This window comes from Leiobunum rupestre, chromosome 9 (genome assembly GCF_980474605.1).
Source record: "Leiobunum rupestre chromosome 9, qqLeiRupe1.1.hap1, whole genome shotgun sequence".
NCBI lineage: Eukaryota > Metazoa > Arthropoda > Arachnida > Opiliones > Sclerosomatidae > Leiobunum > Leiobunum rupestre.
In genome coordinates this window covers 10,374,564-10,391,333 of record NC_143392.1, presented here as the reverse complement: position 1 = coordinate 10,391,333, position 16,770 = coordinate 10,374,564, and the positions used below count along the sequence as shown (strand labels likewise).

General features: G+C 31.4%; 1 protein-coding gene across 2 annotated transcripts in view; it reads right to left on the bottom strand.

Moving 5' to 3' along the window:
* Positions 1-16,770, bottom strand: part of cac (calcium voltage-gated channel subunit cacophony) — a 338,819-nt gene that overhangs the window by 78,199 nt on the left and 243,850 nt on the right. For both annotated transcript variants that reach the window (XM_090158840.1, XM_090158839.1), the window contains exon 4: positions 14,315-14,565. In XM_090158840.1, coding sequence (XP_090014966.1) covers positions 14,315-14,565 — 251 coding nt within the window. The remainder of the gene's footprint in view (positions 1-14,314; positions 14,566-16,770) is intronic.

Genomic DNA, 16,770 nt, shown 5'->3' with positions numbered 1-16,770 from the left:
CCCCCCTGAAACTGGGGCTTATGCGAAATGATCGTACACGCTGTTAAAATTAGAAATTCAATTTTCCACAATCATTTCTGAATCATTACAACCGCCATGTTTTCGACATATTTCGCGACAGTTAGAATTTTAGCGTAAAGCGCTTTTCATAAACTAAAGGGAAATCAAATAATTTAAAATTTAAAAATATTTTTCAATATTTATCTTAAAGCTTTGAACTTATTGCAACTTTATTATTTAAAAATAAAAATAAAAATAAATTATTCACATTATTCGAGACAATTCTTCCAATCGCAACAAAAAGTAAAATACTGAAAATCCCCAAAAGGTCCTAAAATCCTTAAAATTGTAAAATGACGCTGAAAATGATGCCTATTATAATTTGGTAGTGTTGTAAGTCGGAAAATTTTCCGCGTGTTCCCACTCGCAAAATTTTCCGTATTTTCCCGAAAAAAATTAAAAAGTTTTCATTCCATGATTAGTCTAATATATTGTTTGCAAATATAAATAAAGCGGTATTTTCGCCTAATTTTTTTGAATCTGAAAGTAAAACTAAACCTCTAGACTAGTTTAAACTGATTATACAATGTATCACTATTAATGTTGTGTAGTATGGTTACTGATATTAGACATTTTATATCGATAAAAAGTTAAAAACATTAAAAATCCTTAAAAAGTAATTTATGTTTAAATTTTTTATTTTTCCGATTTGCGGAAATTTTTAATTAACAACACTATAATTAAGAAAAACAAGTATTAAATTGCGATTTTAACCTAAAACAATTGATTTAAAATAATAACATGTTAAGTAACAATCAGCCACCGCTATGGATACGGTAGGAAATTATAAGTTGAGGACTGTAACCAGAAGGTTTTTGAGGTTGTAATAGAGGCTATTGGAGTTGACCTACTTTTAGGGTTTTCTCCGTGACGTAAACCCGCTTGATCGTTTCCGAGAACAATCAATGCTTCTGATGCTACGGGATAATGAACATTTCTTAGATTTAGACGTCTTAAAATCAGATTAACGTTTCTTTTTATGGACTCTCTATTAGAAATATATTGGAACTATATTTTCCCCGATAGTTGGTTTATTTCTGGCCACTTGGAAGTATAAAAATTAATACGAAAATCATTCCATTCATTTTTAAATATCAAAATCATGTTCGTAGTAATATTTTGCAACGGGATGAAACCGTGAGTTGTATTAGAATTATATACAAGGTTCGCACCAAATTTCCGGAATTAAATTCCCTGACATTTCCAGGTTTTCCCTGACCAAATTGCCAAATTTTCCCTTACCATTTTTGTAGAATAAATGAATGGCTTCAAAAAAATTTATTTGACTGATTTTTTTTGGGGTCATTTTAAAATTCCATTACTTTTTTGGACCATTTTTAAATTTCTTGACTTTTCGCTGACCTTTAGGAAACATTTTCAAAATACCTGACCTTTTGGGGAAAAAATTCAAATTCCCTGACTTTTCCAGGTCGTGTATTAATTATACAGCGTGTCTTAATTTGATCGGCCCAGGCATTTTTCTCAAAAACTATACTTTCTAGAAATGTGAAATTTTCAGTATGTACTCTGTCGGGGGAGATCATTGTTATTTATAAATTTCAGAAAAATCGTGAATTTTTTCACGGTCTTAGAAGTGCTCGTTTTTGAACGCTACGTGGTAGACGAAAAGTTTCAATGAGCAAGTTGTAGAGCATACTCGAAAACCTTTAATGGAATTGGTATGGTGGAAATCGGACATTTCGTCAATGAAATATTTGGTCGTGAAAAACAAACAAAATTGAAACTTTTCGTCTACCACGTGGCGTTCAAAAACTAACACTTCTAAAACCGTGAAAAATTTCACGATTTTTGAGAAATTTACAAACAACAACTATCTCCCTCGACAGAGTACATACTGAAAATTTCACTTTTCTAGAAAATATAGTTTTTGTGAAAAATTCCTGGGCCGATCAAATTTCACTTTTCTAGAAAATATAGTTTCTGTGAAAAATTCCTGGGCCGATCAAATGAAGACACCCTGTAAATCAAAAGTATTCATCTATCTATTCCGCGAATGTTATTCGATTTATTTTGAAAAAACGATTGGGAAAACCGAATTTAATCGGAAAAATATAGTGACTTGATTTTGTTAATAAAAATCAGCTAGGCTAATTCCCAAGTCATCGAGCGACTTTTAAAGCCATTCATTCAGGTGACCGGGTTACAACGCGTAGGAGGCTGGTGGAAAGCCCTACTTTCTTTTAGGGGGATGGAGGTTACTGCGTAAATTAGAAAATTCATTAGAATAAATGGCTTTGTAGATTTTATTTATTAAACCGACGGCTGGCAAAGTGAGTGAGAGCTAAGAGCAACAAACACAGCACCCCACACAAGGAGAACGCAACCCGTCAAAAGTCGAGGATTTTCTCGCGTACGTTTTTCATTGGCTAGACGCTTTAGCGCCTGCTGCCGTCGGAAGGGGAAAATTCGGAAATTGTCTTCCCCCCGCCCGTAAAACGTTCAGCGTAAAGGCTCGTGACGCTCGTCCAATGAAATTCATACACAACCCTTCGTTAGCGTGTTTAAAGGCTAGCTGCGTTCTCCTTGTGTTTGTTGCTCCTAGGTTCGAGATCGTCAAAACGCAAATTGGAAAACGTCATTTAATTGATAGAAAAGTCGCCACGCGATTCGGACAATGGACAAACTTTTGATTAAAGATTAATTGGCTCATTCGTTTATGGGCAGAAAGAAGTCCGAGTCGATGGTAGACGCGACAGGAGGAAGACAATTTGTTGAGACTGAAAGGCAAGCTCTCTCTCTGGCATCCGGAGAGAAGGCAGGCCGGATCTCGCTGGATGGAGAGTGTCCCACGAAAGGGAGTGGACGATCTGCTGGCGCGCGCTCCATCCGGGCTCGGACATTTACATCCGACTCAACGGGGAATCGACAATTGGGGAATCGACAATCTCGCTACCTTTAACCGTCACTTTTTTCACGCTCTTTGTAAATTTTGTTCCAACTACGCTCAGAAATATATAAAATTTGCCTTAAGAATTATCTATACGAGGGGCAGATCACTAGCATGATTATTAGGTCACCCTCAAATGATTAAATCGGGTTTAATCATGATTGAAATGATTAAATTGGATTTAATCATGATTGAAAGGATTAAATCTTGATTAAAATGATTAAATCATGATTGCAATGATTAAATCGTCATTGAAAGGATTAAATCTTGATTAAAATGATTAAATCATGATGGAAATGATTAAATCGTCATTGAAAGGATTAAATCTTGATTAAAATGATTAAATCATGATGGAAATGATTAAATCGTCATTGAAAGGATTAAATCTTGATTAAAATGATTAAATCATGATGGAAATGATTAAATCATGATGGAAATGATTAAATCATGATTGAAATGATTAAATCGTGATTGAAAGAATTAAATCTCGATTAAAATGATTAAATAAATATTAAAATGATCAAAAGGATAAATCAATATTAAAATTATTAAATCAATATTAAAATGATTAAATCAATATTAACATGATTAAATCAATATTAAAAAGATTAAATCAATTTTAAAATGATTAAATCAATATTAAAAATATTAAATCAATATTAAAATGATTAAATCAATATTAAAATGACTAAATCAATATTAAAATGATTAAATCAATATTAAAATGACTAAATCAATATTAAAATGATTTAATCAATATTAAAAAGATTAAATCAATATTAAAATGGTTAAATCAATATTAAAGAGATTAAATCAATATTAAAATGGTTAAATCAATATTAAAATGATTAAATCAATATTAAAATGGTTAAATCAATATTAAAATGATTAAATCATGATTAAAATGATTGTATATTTACTCGATATAGTATTTTACGAGGTATTTTATTAAGTTCATGGATATTATTTTTTCGGTACATAATTTGTCATTAAGCTGTGATAAAAATTGTATATTTTCTCGATATTTACCTGAAACCTTACTATTAAACCCTTAGAAAAACACTACTTGTCTTAGTATTTTACGAGGGATTTTATTAAGTTCATTGATATTAAAAATTAGACTACTAATTAATTAAAATATGAAATCGAGATTGAAAAGATTAAATCATTATTAAATTGATTAAATCGTGATTATATTGATTAAATCGTGATTATATTGATTAATTCGTGATTATATTGATTTAACCGTGATTATATTGATTAAATCGTGATTATATTGATTAAATCGTGATTATATTGATTAAATCGTGATTATATTGATTAAAACGTGATTATACTGATTAAATCGTGATTATATTGATTAAATCGTGATTATATTGATTAATTCGTGATTATATTGATTTAACCGTGATTATATTGATTAAATCGTGATTATATTGATTAAATCATGATTATATTGATTAAATCGTGATTATATTGATTTAATCATGATTAAATTTTAATAATTTAATCTTGATTATTAGGCCACTCTAAAGCTTAGTGATCTATCTCCCTATTCTTTTAATATTATTCTCATAAAAAAAAGTTAAAAATTAAAAATTAAAATTCAAGCTTGTTCAAGATAACGTTTTTCTATTACTGAAGTACAAAGTTATCTGCCAACTTGTAAGCTTTTCTGTACCTTCGTAACGGTCCACCTGATTTTTCATCGCTGAATTATCTTGTAAGCCCTTATGTACTTCAAGCTAGATTGGATAATTCTCCCGTAAGGGATGTATTGGATACTTCGTCCATAAGAGCTATTTTGGGTACTTATCTCGAGAGAGATTTATTATGCACTTGTGCTATGTTCTATTCTAATTGATAATCCTAAAAACTCACTTACACTTTTAAATTTTCCAGTTTTTTTTAATATTTGGGCAGCGAAAACAAACCTCTTTTGAATTTTGTAGCCGTTTTTTGACTCTTCAGCAAGCATAACAAAACCCTTTTGATAAAGTTTAAATCAACCTCTTTATGTTTTTCGCCCCTAATTATATTTTTAATTAAATTAAACTGAGCTTCATTTTTTACTTTATATAAAAAATAAATTATCATTAAACTTTTAGGATAAAAACAAAAACAAGTAACTTTAAAAAAATTTATAAAAAGCGAATTTTAAACCCAACTACAAGTTATCTGGGGGCAACGAATTTAACGACAAATAATTGAAGATGAAGTTCCAAATATATATTTTTTTAAAGTCTATTGTGAAACCAACATAAGACGTTCAAAAACATTTAAAACTTTTGTCAACAAGAAGAATAATAAGAATAGTAAATAATAATAATATTATTTACGAAAAAGAAAGTATTCGAAGGGCCTTCGGAATTTGAGAACTTTTTATCTCTACTGCACTACAGAATCCAAAGGAATAAAAATATATGAAATAAAACAACTTTTCCCCCAAATTTTTTTATCTATATTTCTGTTCGAGGGTGAGTTTGGACGGGGGGGGGGGCGAGAAGTGTTTTGAAAAGTCTGTTTATAACCCAACAACGCTGGACATATATTCATTTTTACAAGGCCTCTATAACTCTCTCCCTAAACTCGGAAAGCCAACTGCGGCACGCGCTGCCGTTTTCAAAAATAAACCCCAAAGAAATCAACTGGGCAGATAGGCGCGCGCAAACTCGCCGGCGCCATTTTGATGATATTTATCGATTTGGAGACGGCCAAGGCCTGCACAAATGCACGGCTCTCTTGAAAAAGGGATGAGCGCGCTAACTCTAACGTTAGGCATCATTAGGATCTTCCCCGACTGAAGACCGAAGAGGAGGCTTCGCAAAAAAAGCTGTGAAATATATATGTTTGTCACTTTTAGCTACTACGAAGCAGGATAGGCTGTTGAGGGGTGCGAAACAATCACGCCTAGTCCTAATGTTTCGGAAGATGTACTACTTAGATAATTGATTCTTTCGCCGTTACAGAAAATGCTTCCATTTCTACTTTTTTTCGAGTGTTTTGTCCAAGTTATAACTATCACAAAACGCTCTATAGACTTTCTATTAAATCTTATAGATGTATGAAGGTTTTCTATATTTTATTGAATGTTTTAAGATGTTTCTAGATCTGTCTATAGATTTTGGGTGAAATTCCATAGTTTGGTTTCTGTATAATTATTTCTATCGTAAAGTTGTACCTAAATTTATCTATAGACTTTCTATTCAATGTTATAGAAGTCTTTCAAAGGTTTTCTATATTTAATTGAGAGCAGCATAAATATTTCATTAGTAAAGATTTTTCTACAGACTTTCTATTAAGTCTTACAGAAGTCTTTCGGAAGTTGAAAGTTTTCTACATTTTAAAAAGGATTATTTTTCTATAGTAAATACTTTTCTAGATTTTTATATAGACTCTATTAAATCTGATATAAGGTTTTCTATATTTAATTTATTGCAGCATAAATATCTCAATAGTAAAAACATTTCTAGATTTTTCTATCGACTTTCCATTAAATCTGATAGAAGGATTTCTATATTTATTTTATTACAGCATAAATATTTCAATAGTAAAAACATTTCTAGATTTTTCTATAGACTTGCTGTTAAATCTTAGAGAAGTGTTTCGAAGGTTTTCTATATTTAATTGAGTGCAGCATAAATTTTCAATACTAAAGATTTTTCTATAGACTTTCTATTAAATCGCATATAAGTCTTCCGAAAGTTGAAGGTTTTCTACATTTTAAAAGGGGTCTTTTTCTATAGTAAAGGCTTTTCTAGATTTTTCTATAGACTTTCTATTAAATCGCATATAAGTCTTCCGAAAGTTGAAGGTTTTCTACATTTTAAAAGGGGTTTTTTTCTATAGTAAAGGCTTTTCTAGATTTTTCTATAGACTTTCTATTAAATCGCATATAAGTCTTCCGAAAGTTGAAGGTTTTCTACATTTTAAAAGGGGGTCTTTTTCCATAGTAAAGGCTTTTCTAGATTTTTCTATAGACTTTCTATTAAATCGCATATAAGTCTTCCGAAAGTTGAAGGTTTTCTACATTTTAAAAGGGGGTCTTTTTCTATAGTAAAGGCTTTTCTAGATTTTTCTATAGACTTTCTATTAAATCGCATATAAGTCTTCCGAAAGTTGAAGGTTTTCTACATTTTAAAAGGGGGTCTTTTTCTATAGTAAAGGCTTTTCTAGATTTTTCTATAGACTTTCTATTAAATCGCATATAAGTCTTCCGAAAGTTGAAGGTTTTCTACATTTTAAAAGGGGGTCTTTTTCTATAGTAAAGGCTTTTCTAGATTTTTCTATAGACTTTCTATTAAATCGCATATAAGTCTTCCGAAAGTTGAAGGTTTTCTACATTTTAAAAGGGGGTCTTTTTCCATAGTAAAGGCTTTTCTAGATTTTTCTATAGACTTTCTATTAAATCGCATATAAGTCTTCCGAAAGTTGAAGGTTTTCTACATTTTAAAAGGGGGTCTTTTTCTATAGTAAAGGCTTTTCTAGATTTTTCTATAGACTTTCTATTAAATCGCATATAAGTCTTCCGAAAGTTGAAGGTTTTCTACATTTTAAAAGGGGGTCTTTTTCTATAGTAAAGGCTTTTCTAGATTTTTCTATAGACTTTCTATTAAATCGCATATAAGTCTTCCGAAAGTTGAAGGTTTTCTACATTTTAAAAGGGGGTCTTTTTCTATAGTAAAGGCTTTTCTAGATTTTTCTATAGACTTTCTATTAAATCTTATAGAAGTCTTTCGAAGATTTTCAATTTTTAAATATTTCTATTTCAGCTGCTATAGAAAATATTCTGAAGTCTTATAGATTTTCTACATTTTTGCAAAGGAATGTTATAATTGAGATTCCCAAACTTCAATTTATTTTATAGAGTACTCTATAAATATTTTTAGAGTAATTTTTTTCTAGATTTTTTCTATGTATAGAAATGTCCTACAATTCTATAGAAATAATATGGAATTCTATAGAAATAATATGGAATTCAATCGAAATAATATGGAATTCAATCGAAATAATATGGAATTATAAAGAAATAATATGGAATTCTATAGAAATAATATGGAATTCAATCGAAATAATATGGAATTATAAAGAAATAATATGGAATTCTATAGAAATAATATGGAATTCTATAGAAATAATATGGAATTCTATAGAAATAATATGGAATTCTATAGAAATAATATGGAATTCTATAGAAATAATATGGAATTCTATAGAAATAATATGAAATTCTATAGAAATAATATGGAATTCTATAGAAATAATATGGAATTCTATAGAAATAATATGGAATTCTATAGAAATAATATGGAATTCTATAGAAATAATATGGAATTCTATAGAAATAATATGGAATTCTATAGAAATAATATGGAATTCTATAGAAATAATATGGAATTCTATAGAAATAATATGGAATTCTATAGAAATAATATGGAATTCTATAGAAATAATATGGAATTCTATAAATTTTATATAGGAAATTTTTGCTAAGGAAATTATAATTGGGCGTCACAAGTATCAATTATATTTAAAATTAGTAGCGTAATTATGGTGTAGCGTTTAGGATTTTTCACACCGAAATACTATTTTTCTTGGAATTCTGTACCAGTGCCCCACCCATGTCCAACATTTCTAAGCCCCTGTAATACCGCGTATCACGGCAATATATACTAGGAAATTCTTCTGGTAATTGATGACTAATTTGCAATTCTCGGCAAAGGCGTGTCCTTTAACCAAAACTTTGCAAACGTTAAATATCACGACACTCAATTTGCATTGAATACATTAATACCCTTATAAATGAATTTTTCAATTAATTATATCAGAGGTTTACTATATGCCTTTTACGAGGAAATTTTCCATTCAGGCCATAAATATGAAACACGCACCTTAGCAAGCCTGAGGCACTTTGGCATGGTAGCTAATTTTCCACCAAATCGCTCAAAATTTACCACGTGTATTTCTCTAACTATATACTACTACATCAAATGTAAATATTAAGGAGTAAGGATATTTATTTATAGACAAACAGGATATTCAAAATGGAATAGTTTTAGAAAGTTAGAATATGATGTATTGGTCTTTGTACCATTTTGTTTCCGAAAAATATAGAAATGAAACTTCGTAGGGATATTTACTTATTAAAAAACGGATATTCGAAATGGAATAGTTTTAGAAAGTTTGAATATGATGAATTTTTCTTTGCGCAATTTTTTTCCGAAAAACATTTTCAAAAAATTAAGATATTAAACTGCGTAAGGATATTTACTTATAGAAAACCAAATTATAAAAATTAAATAGTTTTAGAAAGTTATAATAAGACGTATTTTGTTCTGTTTTTGATTTTTTTTTAAATGAAACTGCGCATGGATATTTACTTAAAGAAAAACCAGATATTCAAAATGGAATAGTTTTAGAAAGTTAGAATATGATACAATTTGTTCTAAATCATTTTGTTTCCAAATTTTTTTAAAAAAATATAGAAAATAAACTGCGTAAGGATATTTACTAATAGAAAAACCGAATATTCAAAATGTAATAGTTTTAGAAAGTTAGAATAAGACGTATTTTGTTCTGCACCACTTCGTTTCCGAAAAACATTTTTAAATTTTTAAATGAAACTGCGCATGGATATTTACTTATAGAAAAACCAGATATTCAAAATGGAATAGTTTTAGAAAGCTAGAATATGATGTAATTTTTTCTAAATCATTTCGTTTCCAAATTTAAAAAAATTGAATTTAAACTGCGTAAGGATATTTACTAATAGAAAAACCGGATATTCAAAATGGAATAGTTTTAGAAAGTTACAATAAGATGTAATTTGTTTTAAGCCATTTCGTTTCCGAAAAAAATTTAAAAGAAATATAAAAATTAAACTACGCAAGGATATTTACTTATAGAAAAGAAGGATATTCAAAATGGAATAGTTTTAGAAAGTAAGAATATGACGGATTTTGTTCCGCACCATTTCGTTTCCGAAAAACATTTTGAAAAATTTATTACCACTAATCTGCGTAGGGATATTTATTTATAGAAAACCCATATTTCTCTAATAATATAGATTTAGAAAATTAGAATATCATGTATTTATTTTCTTTCGTACCTTATTGTGAAAAATTAGAGGTAGCAAATATTTCTTTCAAACCAATAACATAATCAGGGAGGCTATTTTGTATAAATCAAAAATGACCAAAAAAATCATGATCCGTCAAAAATGACAATGCGCGTGCGGATAAGAGGGGGTTATCGAAATATCAAACGATCAATAGTATTGGCCAAATTCAAAACAGTGGCGGTCTGTAATTAAGTGCTTCGACATACGTTTGATGGTGCCAATTTAAGCCTTGGGCACCAAAAATAAACAGATATTTGTCGTCCGCTTAAGCATTTAGTTTACGATTTTATTCAAATGTCGGATATAGCGTAACATGCTGCCACTACTTAAAATTGAACTTACACAATCGATAGTTTTATTTTTCGATATCCACCCCTTCTCCACATGCGCATTGCATTTTTGACCGATCGAGATTTTTTCTGATTTTTGATTTTTACAGAATAGTCTTCTGTTGTAAGAAATATATTGTATACTTCTGATAATATAAATATGTTTTGAAAAATGCCATTGAATAATTTAAGGCTCCTAGTAAAATTATGCGGGGTATTTACACTTAACGCGAGGCTTCTGGCTGAAATATCTGATAAAACAATAAGCAATAAAATATTCTGGATAATAAAATAATTCTTATATTCACTATCCTATAAAATGTGCTCGTAAATATAAAAATATAAAGTCCAGGGAGTCGTAAATATGTCCAAAGTTCATTTAGTTTCATTCATCTATCTTAGCTGTATGTGGTGGGGGGAGTTCATGGTCATTGAGCAAGTATAAAAATGGCAGCCTCCATTAACCCACAACAGATGACTCATACACCCACAACAGATGACTCATACACCCACTTCTTATATTTTACTTTTAACTTCTGAAGAGATGGTTTCTGAGGAAACCCGAAAAAGGTCCTACACAGTCATGTTTAAATGGCTGGACCATAATCGAAACATTTTTCTGATAGTGGCTACGATTACTCAGAAAGGGAATTTCCCTGCTTATTAGCAAATTGGGTTTTCAATGTAGTTAGTTAATTATAATTTTTATTATATTTTTTATTTCCCTTGGCAGAGAATATTGTAAAAATAACGTTATCTTTACGGAAATTGGGGTGTTTATAGAATTTTTGGCACTCATTCTCGTTGCGCAATTTAAACCTAACCGACTTCTGGGAAAAATCCACCATTTTGGAAAATGGCAGCCCAATTACGCTAAAACACTCATAGCGCGTGACACACTCATGCAATAGTCACCAATAACTGTCTCCAAATATTTGTTGTTTTATTACCTAAAACGTTTTTTTTTATTTAATCGAATTCCAATTTTTTTCCTAAAATACCCAATTTTATACAAATTGTCTTCAAAAATTATATTAAAAAACTATATTTTAGGCATGTGCGAGCCTTGATTTTTGGGTTTCGAGTCGAGTTTCGAGTATTGAAAATTTCACATTTCGAGTATCGGGCCGAGCTTTAAAATCTTAAGCCTGGTTTTCACTTGGCGGTTTTTGGGCGAAAAAGCCCGGCGTCGACGGAAAATGGGCGAAAATTTCCGTCGACGCCGGGCGGAAATTCCGTCGGTTTTCGGTTTTGTGTGGCGATTTTCATTTCTATTTTTTTCGCTCAGTTGGGCGATTTCGCTCTTTTTCAACCAATCAAAAACCATTTTCGAAAGGTGACTGTGACGTCAGGGGGATGGTTAATTTCCCGCTTCTTGCATCCGGAACTCGGCCACGTGCTTTTCTGTGAATTTTGGAACGTGTTTTTTTTTTATACCCTTGTTGCCTTCTTTACCAGTATGTTTCTTTCACACAAACCGATCTTTCATAACTCATATTTCTTTGAACACGATAGATCATGTAAAATAACATTAAATTTAAAATGCTTACATGAGCTTTAATCAATAGTTCACTATTATGATCAGATAAATCATCCATTTTTAGGCCTAGGCTTAAATCTCCACTATCAGACGAAAACCGACGAACTCGCTGGCAGAAACAAAACCGCTTTATTTCCGCCCAAAAAAAACGCCAAGTGAAAATGCTAAAACGCCGACAGTGAGCGAAACGTCGAAAACCATATCGCCGACGTCAAACTTTCTGTCGGTGATTTTCCGAGCTTTTCATAGCTTTTATTCATAGCTTTAAAATGTGGTTTCGAGTACTCGAAGAATTAGGCTTAGCTTTAAAAGAGGGTTTCGAGTACTTGAATAATTACTAAGACCTAGCTTTATAAATGGGGTTTCGAGTACTCCGTGATAGATTTAGCTTAAAAAGGCTCTGAATAATTGGGTTTATTAAGTAAAACATTTTTCAAAAATAAACTATATTTGTTAATTACTGAAAGAGCTTTTACGTTTATTTGAAGCCATATTTGAGAAGTCTAAATTAATAACTGGCCATACAAGGGATTACAACAATAAAATAGTGGACTGATGAACCGCCAAAAAACTAACAATAAACAGCTAGGGCACTATACGTAATGTAACTTACGGTTTTAGTTTCGTTTTCTACATTTAAAATTGGTGACCAATCAGAAACAACTAGGACTTGTACCTCACCCAATAAGAAATCTTAAGGCGGGACTATAGATTTTTTTGTAGCATTTCCCGCCATTTTTAGTGCCTTGGTAAGAATAATAGTTTCGAGTACTCGAAATTTAAGCCTAGGCCTCGATTTGAGGCTCGAACCATTTTCGAGCTTTTCAAAAAATGATTTTCGAGCTTCGAGCCGAGTACTCGATTTCGTTCGAGCACATGCCTAATATTTTTCTATTTGTGATTTTATTTTCTTTACCGACAGTGTTTCTTAACAACCTGGCAGCCTCAGTTTGTAACTTTTATTCCAATGTCTCTGTAGGATTGTTTTGAATTTCTCTATAAATCATCGTTAAATTACAATTTAAAACAACAAATTGCTCAAGTGTTAAGTAAAGTCCACCCCAAAACATAATCGAAAGATTCATTTTCGTTATGACCTTTTTATCTAGCTGATGTTTTACTGAAATAAAATGGGTTTTGTCAGGAATCCATAAAATGTTTCCAAACACATTAATCGATTTTTTTTTCAATTTCTTTCCAGCCTTTCTCCAATAGGCATAGTTTTATCCATCAAAACGCCTTTTCTAATAGACATAAAATAACGATAAGATGAGTGTTCCAACGAAATTTTATTTCAGTTAAATCTATTTGGTTTCTACTTTTACTTTCAAAAATATTTCTGTAGTAAGAATATTTTGAAGCTTTTGCGCTGTGGATTTTATTTCGCACTTGACCAATTTATATTAAAATTAGGATCAAAATATCATTTATAGAGAATTGGAAGACCTTTTTATAGAAATATGGAAAATTAAAATAAGTTTTTTGAAATAAAGGTTCCGAAACTTACTGACATCTAAAGTGTTTTTTCCAATAAATGGAAATTTGTTGTAGAGTAACTGTACTAAATAAATAACATCAATTGGTACTTCAATTTTTTTTGTTTAAATGTTTAATCATATACGCAGTTAATAATTAATTTGGTTTAATAGTACGCTTAATTTGCAACTAAGTAAAAGAAAATTATGATTTAGTAATTAATATCAAATTATAACTAAAATGATTTTTAAAAATAGTGATCTCATCCTTACAAGAATTCTCTATAGCCTTTCTATAAAATCTTATGCTCTTAGAGTGTCTATATCATATAACTATCCTATAGCTAGTTTTATAGAAAACATTTAAAACTTTCTAGTTTTAGTTTCAATGGCAATAGAAATTAATGTCTACAATTTCTTTAAATTATTTATAAATTTTAGGTATTTTGTCTATAGGATTCCACTTAGAGTTCTACAGAATTCTATAGACCATTATTGTATGGGTTGCAGCCTCATAGCGTTTCTATAAAATCTTATAAATATCTTTAGAACTTCTACAGCTTTTAGCTAACCTATAACTATCTCTAGGCATTTTCAATGACTATACCAAATTGATCAAAATTCCGAAAATTTGTATAATTTTCTACAGGTTTCTATTTCGAGTTCTACGGAATATCTCTATTACATTTTTGTAAGTGGAAATAACCTCATTTACGCCCCGTTCCCTTTATCATAACGTATTTACGTCGTTCTTGATATAAAAACGACCCACGAAGCCCACGGATAGAAAGAAATGTGTATCGACTCACCAGGGCTGTAGGTAGTCTGTAGGTGATATGTTAGATTGGTAATCGCGTGCGAAACAAAGCGTAAAAGGATATGGCCATTCGATGATAAACCTGGTGTATCTACGGATAAAGTTCTCTTCACCAAAAATGAACAAGGAACTGGGACCTTTGCCGCTGGCCACGACTGGCGGTCCTTTCTTGCGAGCCATGGCGAAGCCTCCTCCTGCACCGACGCCCCCAACGGCCGAACCACCGACTCTTAAGCCGCCATGTTCTCCCAAGGAACTCAGAAACCGGGTACTGCTTTCACTGGCGTCAGTTGCGCCCGCGCTCAGCGCCGAGAGACTAACAGCAACCACACCGAAACCATCGAGTGTCCAGCGTCGTCCCAGAGAAACATCATCCGGAGAGAACGGGAAGAGAAAAGAAAAAAGAAAATGTTAATAATCAACAATTCCAATGGTTTCAGTTATTTCGTCTTAATTGTCAAAACTGTTTGACTTCGAGGGTGATCAACTTCAACTTCTCGAGGGGGAATCAAATCACCAACCTTTGGGCTCGGTTCCACCTACACTCTTAAAAAAAGAGTGTTTTAATGGTATATTAAGGGTGTAATATCTGTAAAAAAACACTCTTTAATGTTAATTTAAACGCCCTAAAGGGATTTTTACTGTCCCAAATTAAAAACCTGAAAAGGTGTATAAAGGGTGTTATATTACCCAGTAAATTGAGTGATTTAACACCTGGTAAGGGTGTAGCTCCCTTAAGGCAGTAGTTTAGTACCCTAAAAGGAGTATTTTAACACTTTAAAGGGAGTATTGTAGCACCCTTAAGGCAGTAGTTTAGAACCTTAAAGGGAGTAGTTATAAAACTTTAAAGGGAGTATTATAGAACCCTTAAGGGAGTATTGTAGAACCCTGAAGGGGGTAGTGTAACACCCTGAAGGGAGTCGTTTGGTACCCTAAAAGGAGTAGCCTTGTATCCTAGAGGGAGTAGATAATAACCCTGAAGGGAATAGTTTTATACCACAAACTGTTAACAAAGGAACCAAAACGGAGGACATAAGCACCCCAAACAGTGTAAATAAACACCCTAGCAGGAAAACTGCTTCTTAAGGTGTAGAATAACATCCTTTATAAACCTGTTAAGGTGTTAAATATGGGACAAGAAAACACCCTTAAAGGTTTGAAAAGAAACTCTTTTTTTAAGAGTGTAGATAATTTAATTTGTTTTGACAGAAAAAGTTAGATACATAATTTTCAGGCCCACCCATTAAGCACCGCTTGTGTCGGGTAGGCCAAATGATTAGTTTAATATAATATTTGTATTTCAAAATAGTTAATCATTAGTTTAGTTGAGCAAATATGTGAAAATTAGTATATGTTCATAATTATAATAATAAATCATTAACATCAATTAACTGAATTTTATCAAGAATAATTTTTTTGTAATAATAATTATGTTATTTTGTATTAATAGGAATAAATATGCACACCGGTGGAATAAATATGCACACCGGTGGAATAAATAACTACCAATATGGCCTACGGCATGAGCAGGCCCCTAAAGATTTGTGAAATAATAGTCCTCATGAAACGAAGGGGCCCCAGAACGAGTTTCGTGGGTGGGCCCCAGAGACTTTAGATGCGCCACTGTATCACATTAATCGCATCAAGTATGGGTTAGTTTGTTTGGGAAGGGCTTATGGCAGTCAAGGACAGTAAGCTATAAACGAGTTACCATACATAAATGATAAACAACCAAGGCTAGCCCCACCAAACTTAATAGTTTGAATTTGTTTGTTTATGCTTTGTTATTCAGTACTTTCAAATTCCCCTTTTCATAACAAAACACAATTTTAATATAAAAAAAGAAAAACTTTGTAACTTTGAAAAATAAAATAAATTTAGCCTAACATTACTCCTTCATAAGCTCTGCTGCACCCAACGTTAACAATATTTCATCATTTTAGAGAGTAACTAGTCTACTTGTGTTAAGGCAATAATTAACCTATGTTAAGGCAATAATTAACCTATGTTAAGGCAATAATTAACCTATGTTAAGGCAATAATTAATCTATATTAAGGCAATAATTAACCTATGTTAAGGCAATAATTAACCTTTGTTAAGGCAATAATTAACCTATGTTAAGGCAATAATTAACCTATGTTAAGGCAATAATTAACCTATGTTAAGGCAATAACTAACCTATGTTAAGGCAATAGTTAACCTTTGTTAAGGCAATAATTAACCTATGTTAAGGCAATTTATCTACCAGTCTGTTAAAAGGGATTTCCTCCAAGTCCTTGCAAAGGTTTTAAAGAAATATTTAGTTTAGGGTTAGGTTAGGTTATTATAAAAACTTGTCTAGGTTAACGGTAATAGTTAGTGTAGGGAGCTGTTGGCTCGATCTCGTGGCATGCAGGGCTTGCCACCACCCTCCTACGCATTGTAACCCGGCCACCTGAATTAAGGGCTTCGAAAGTCGCATGATGACTTAGGCCTAAGGTGGTGCCTTGGGTATTAGCCTAGCTGATTATTATTATTATT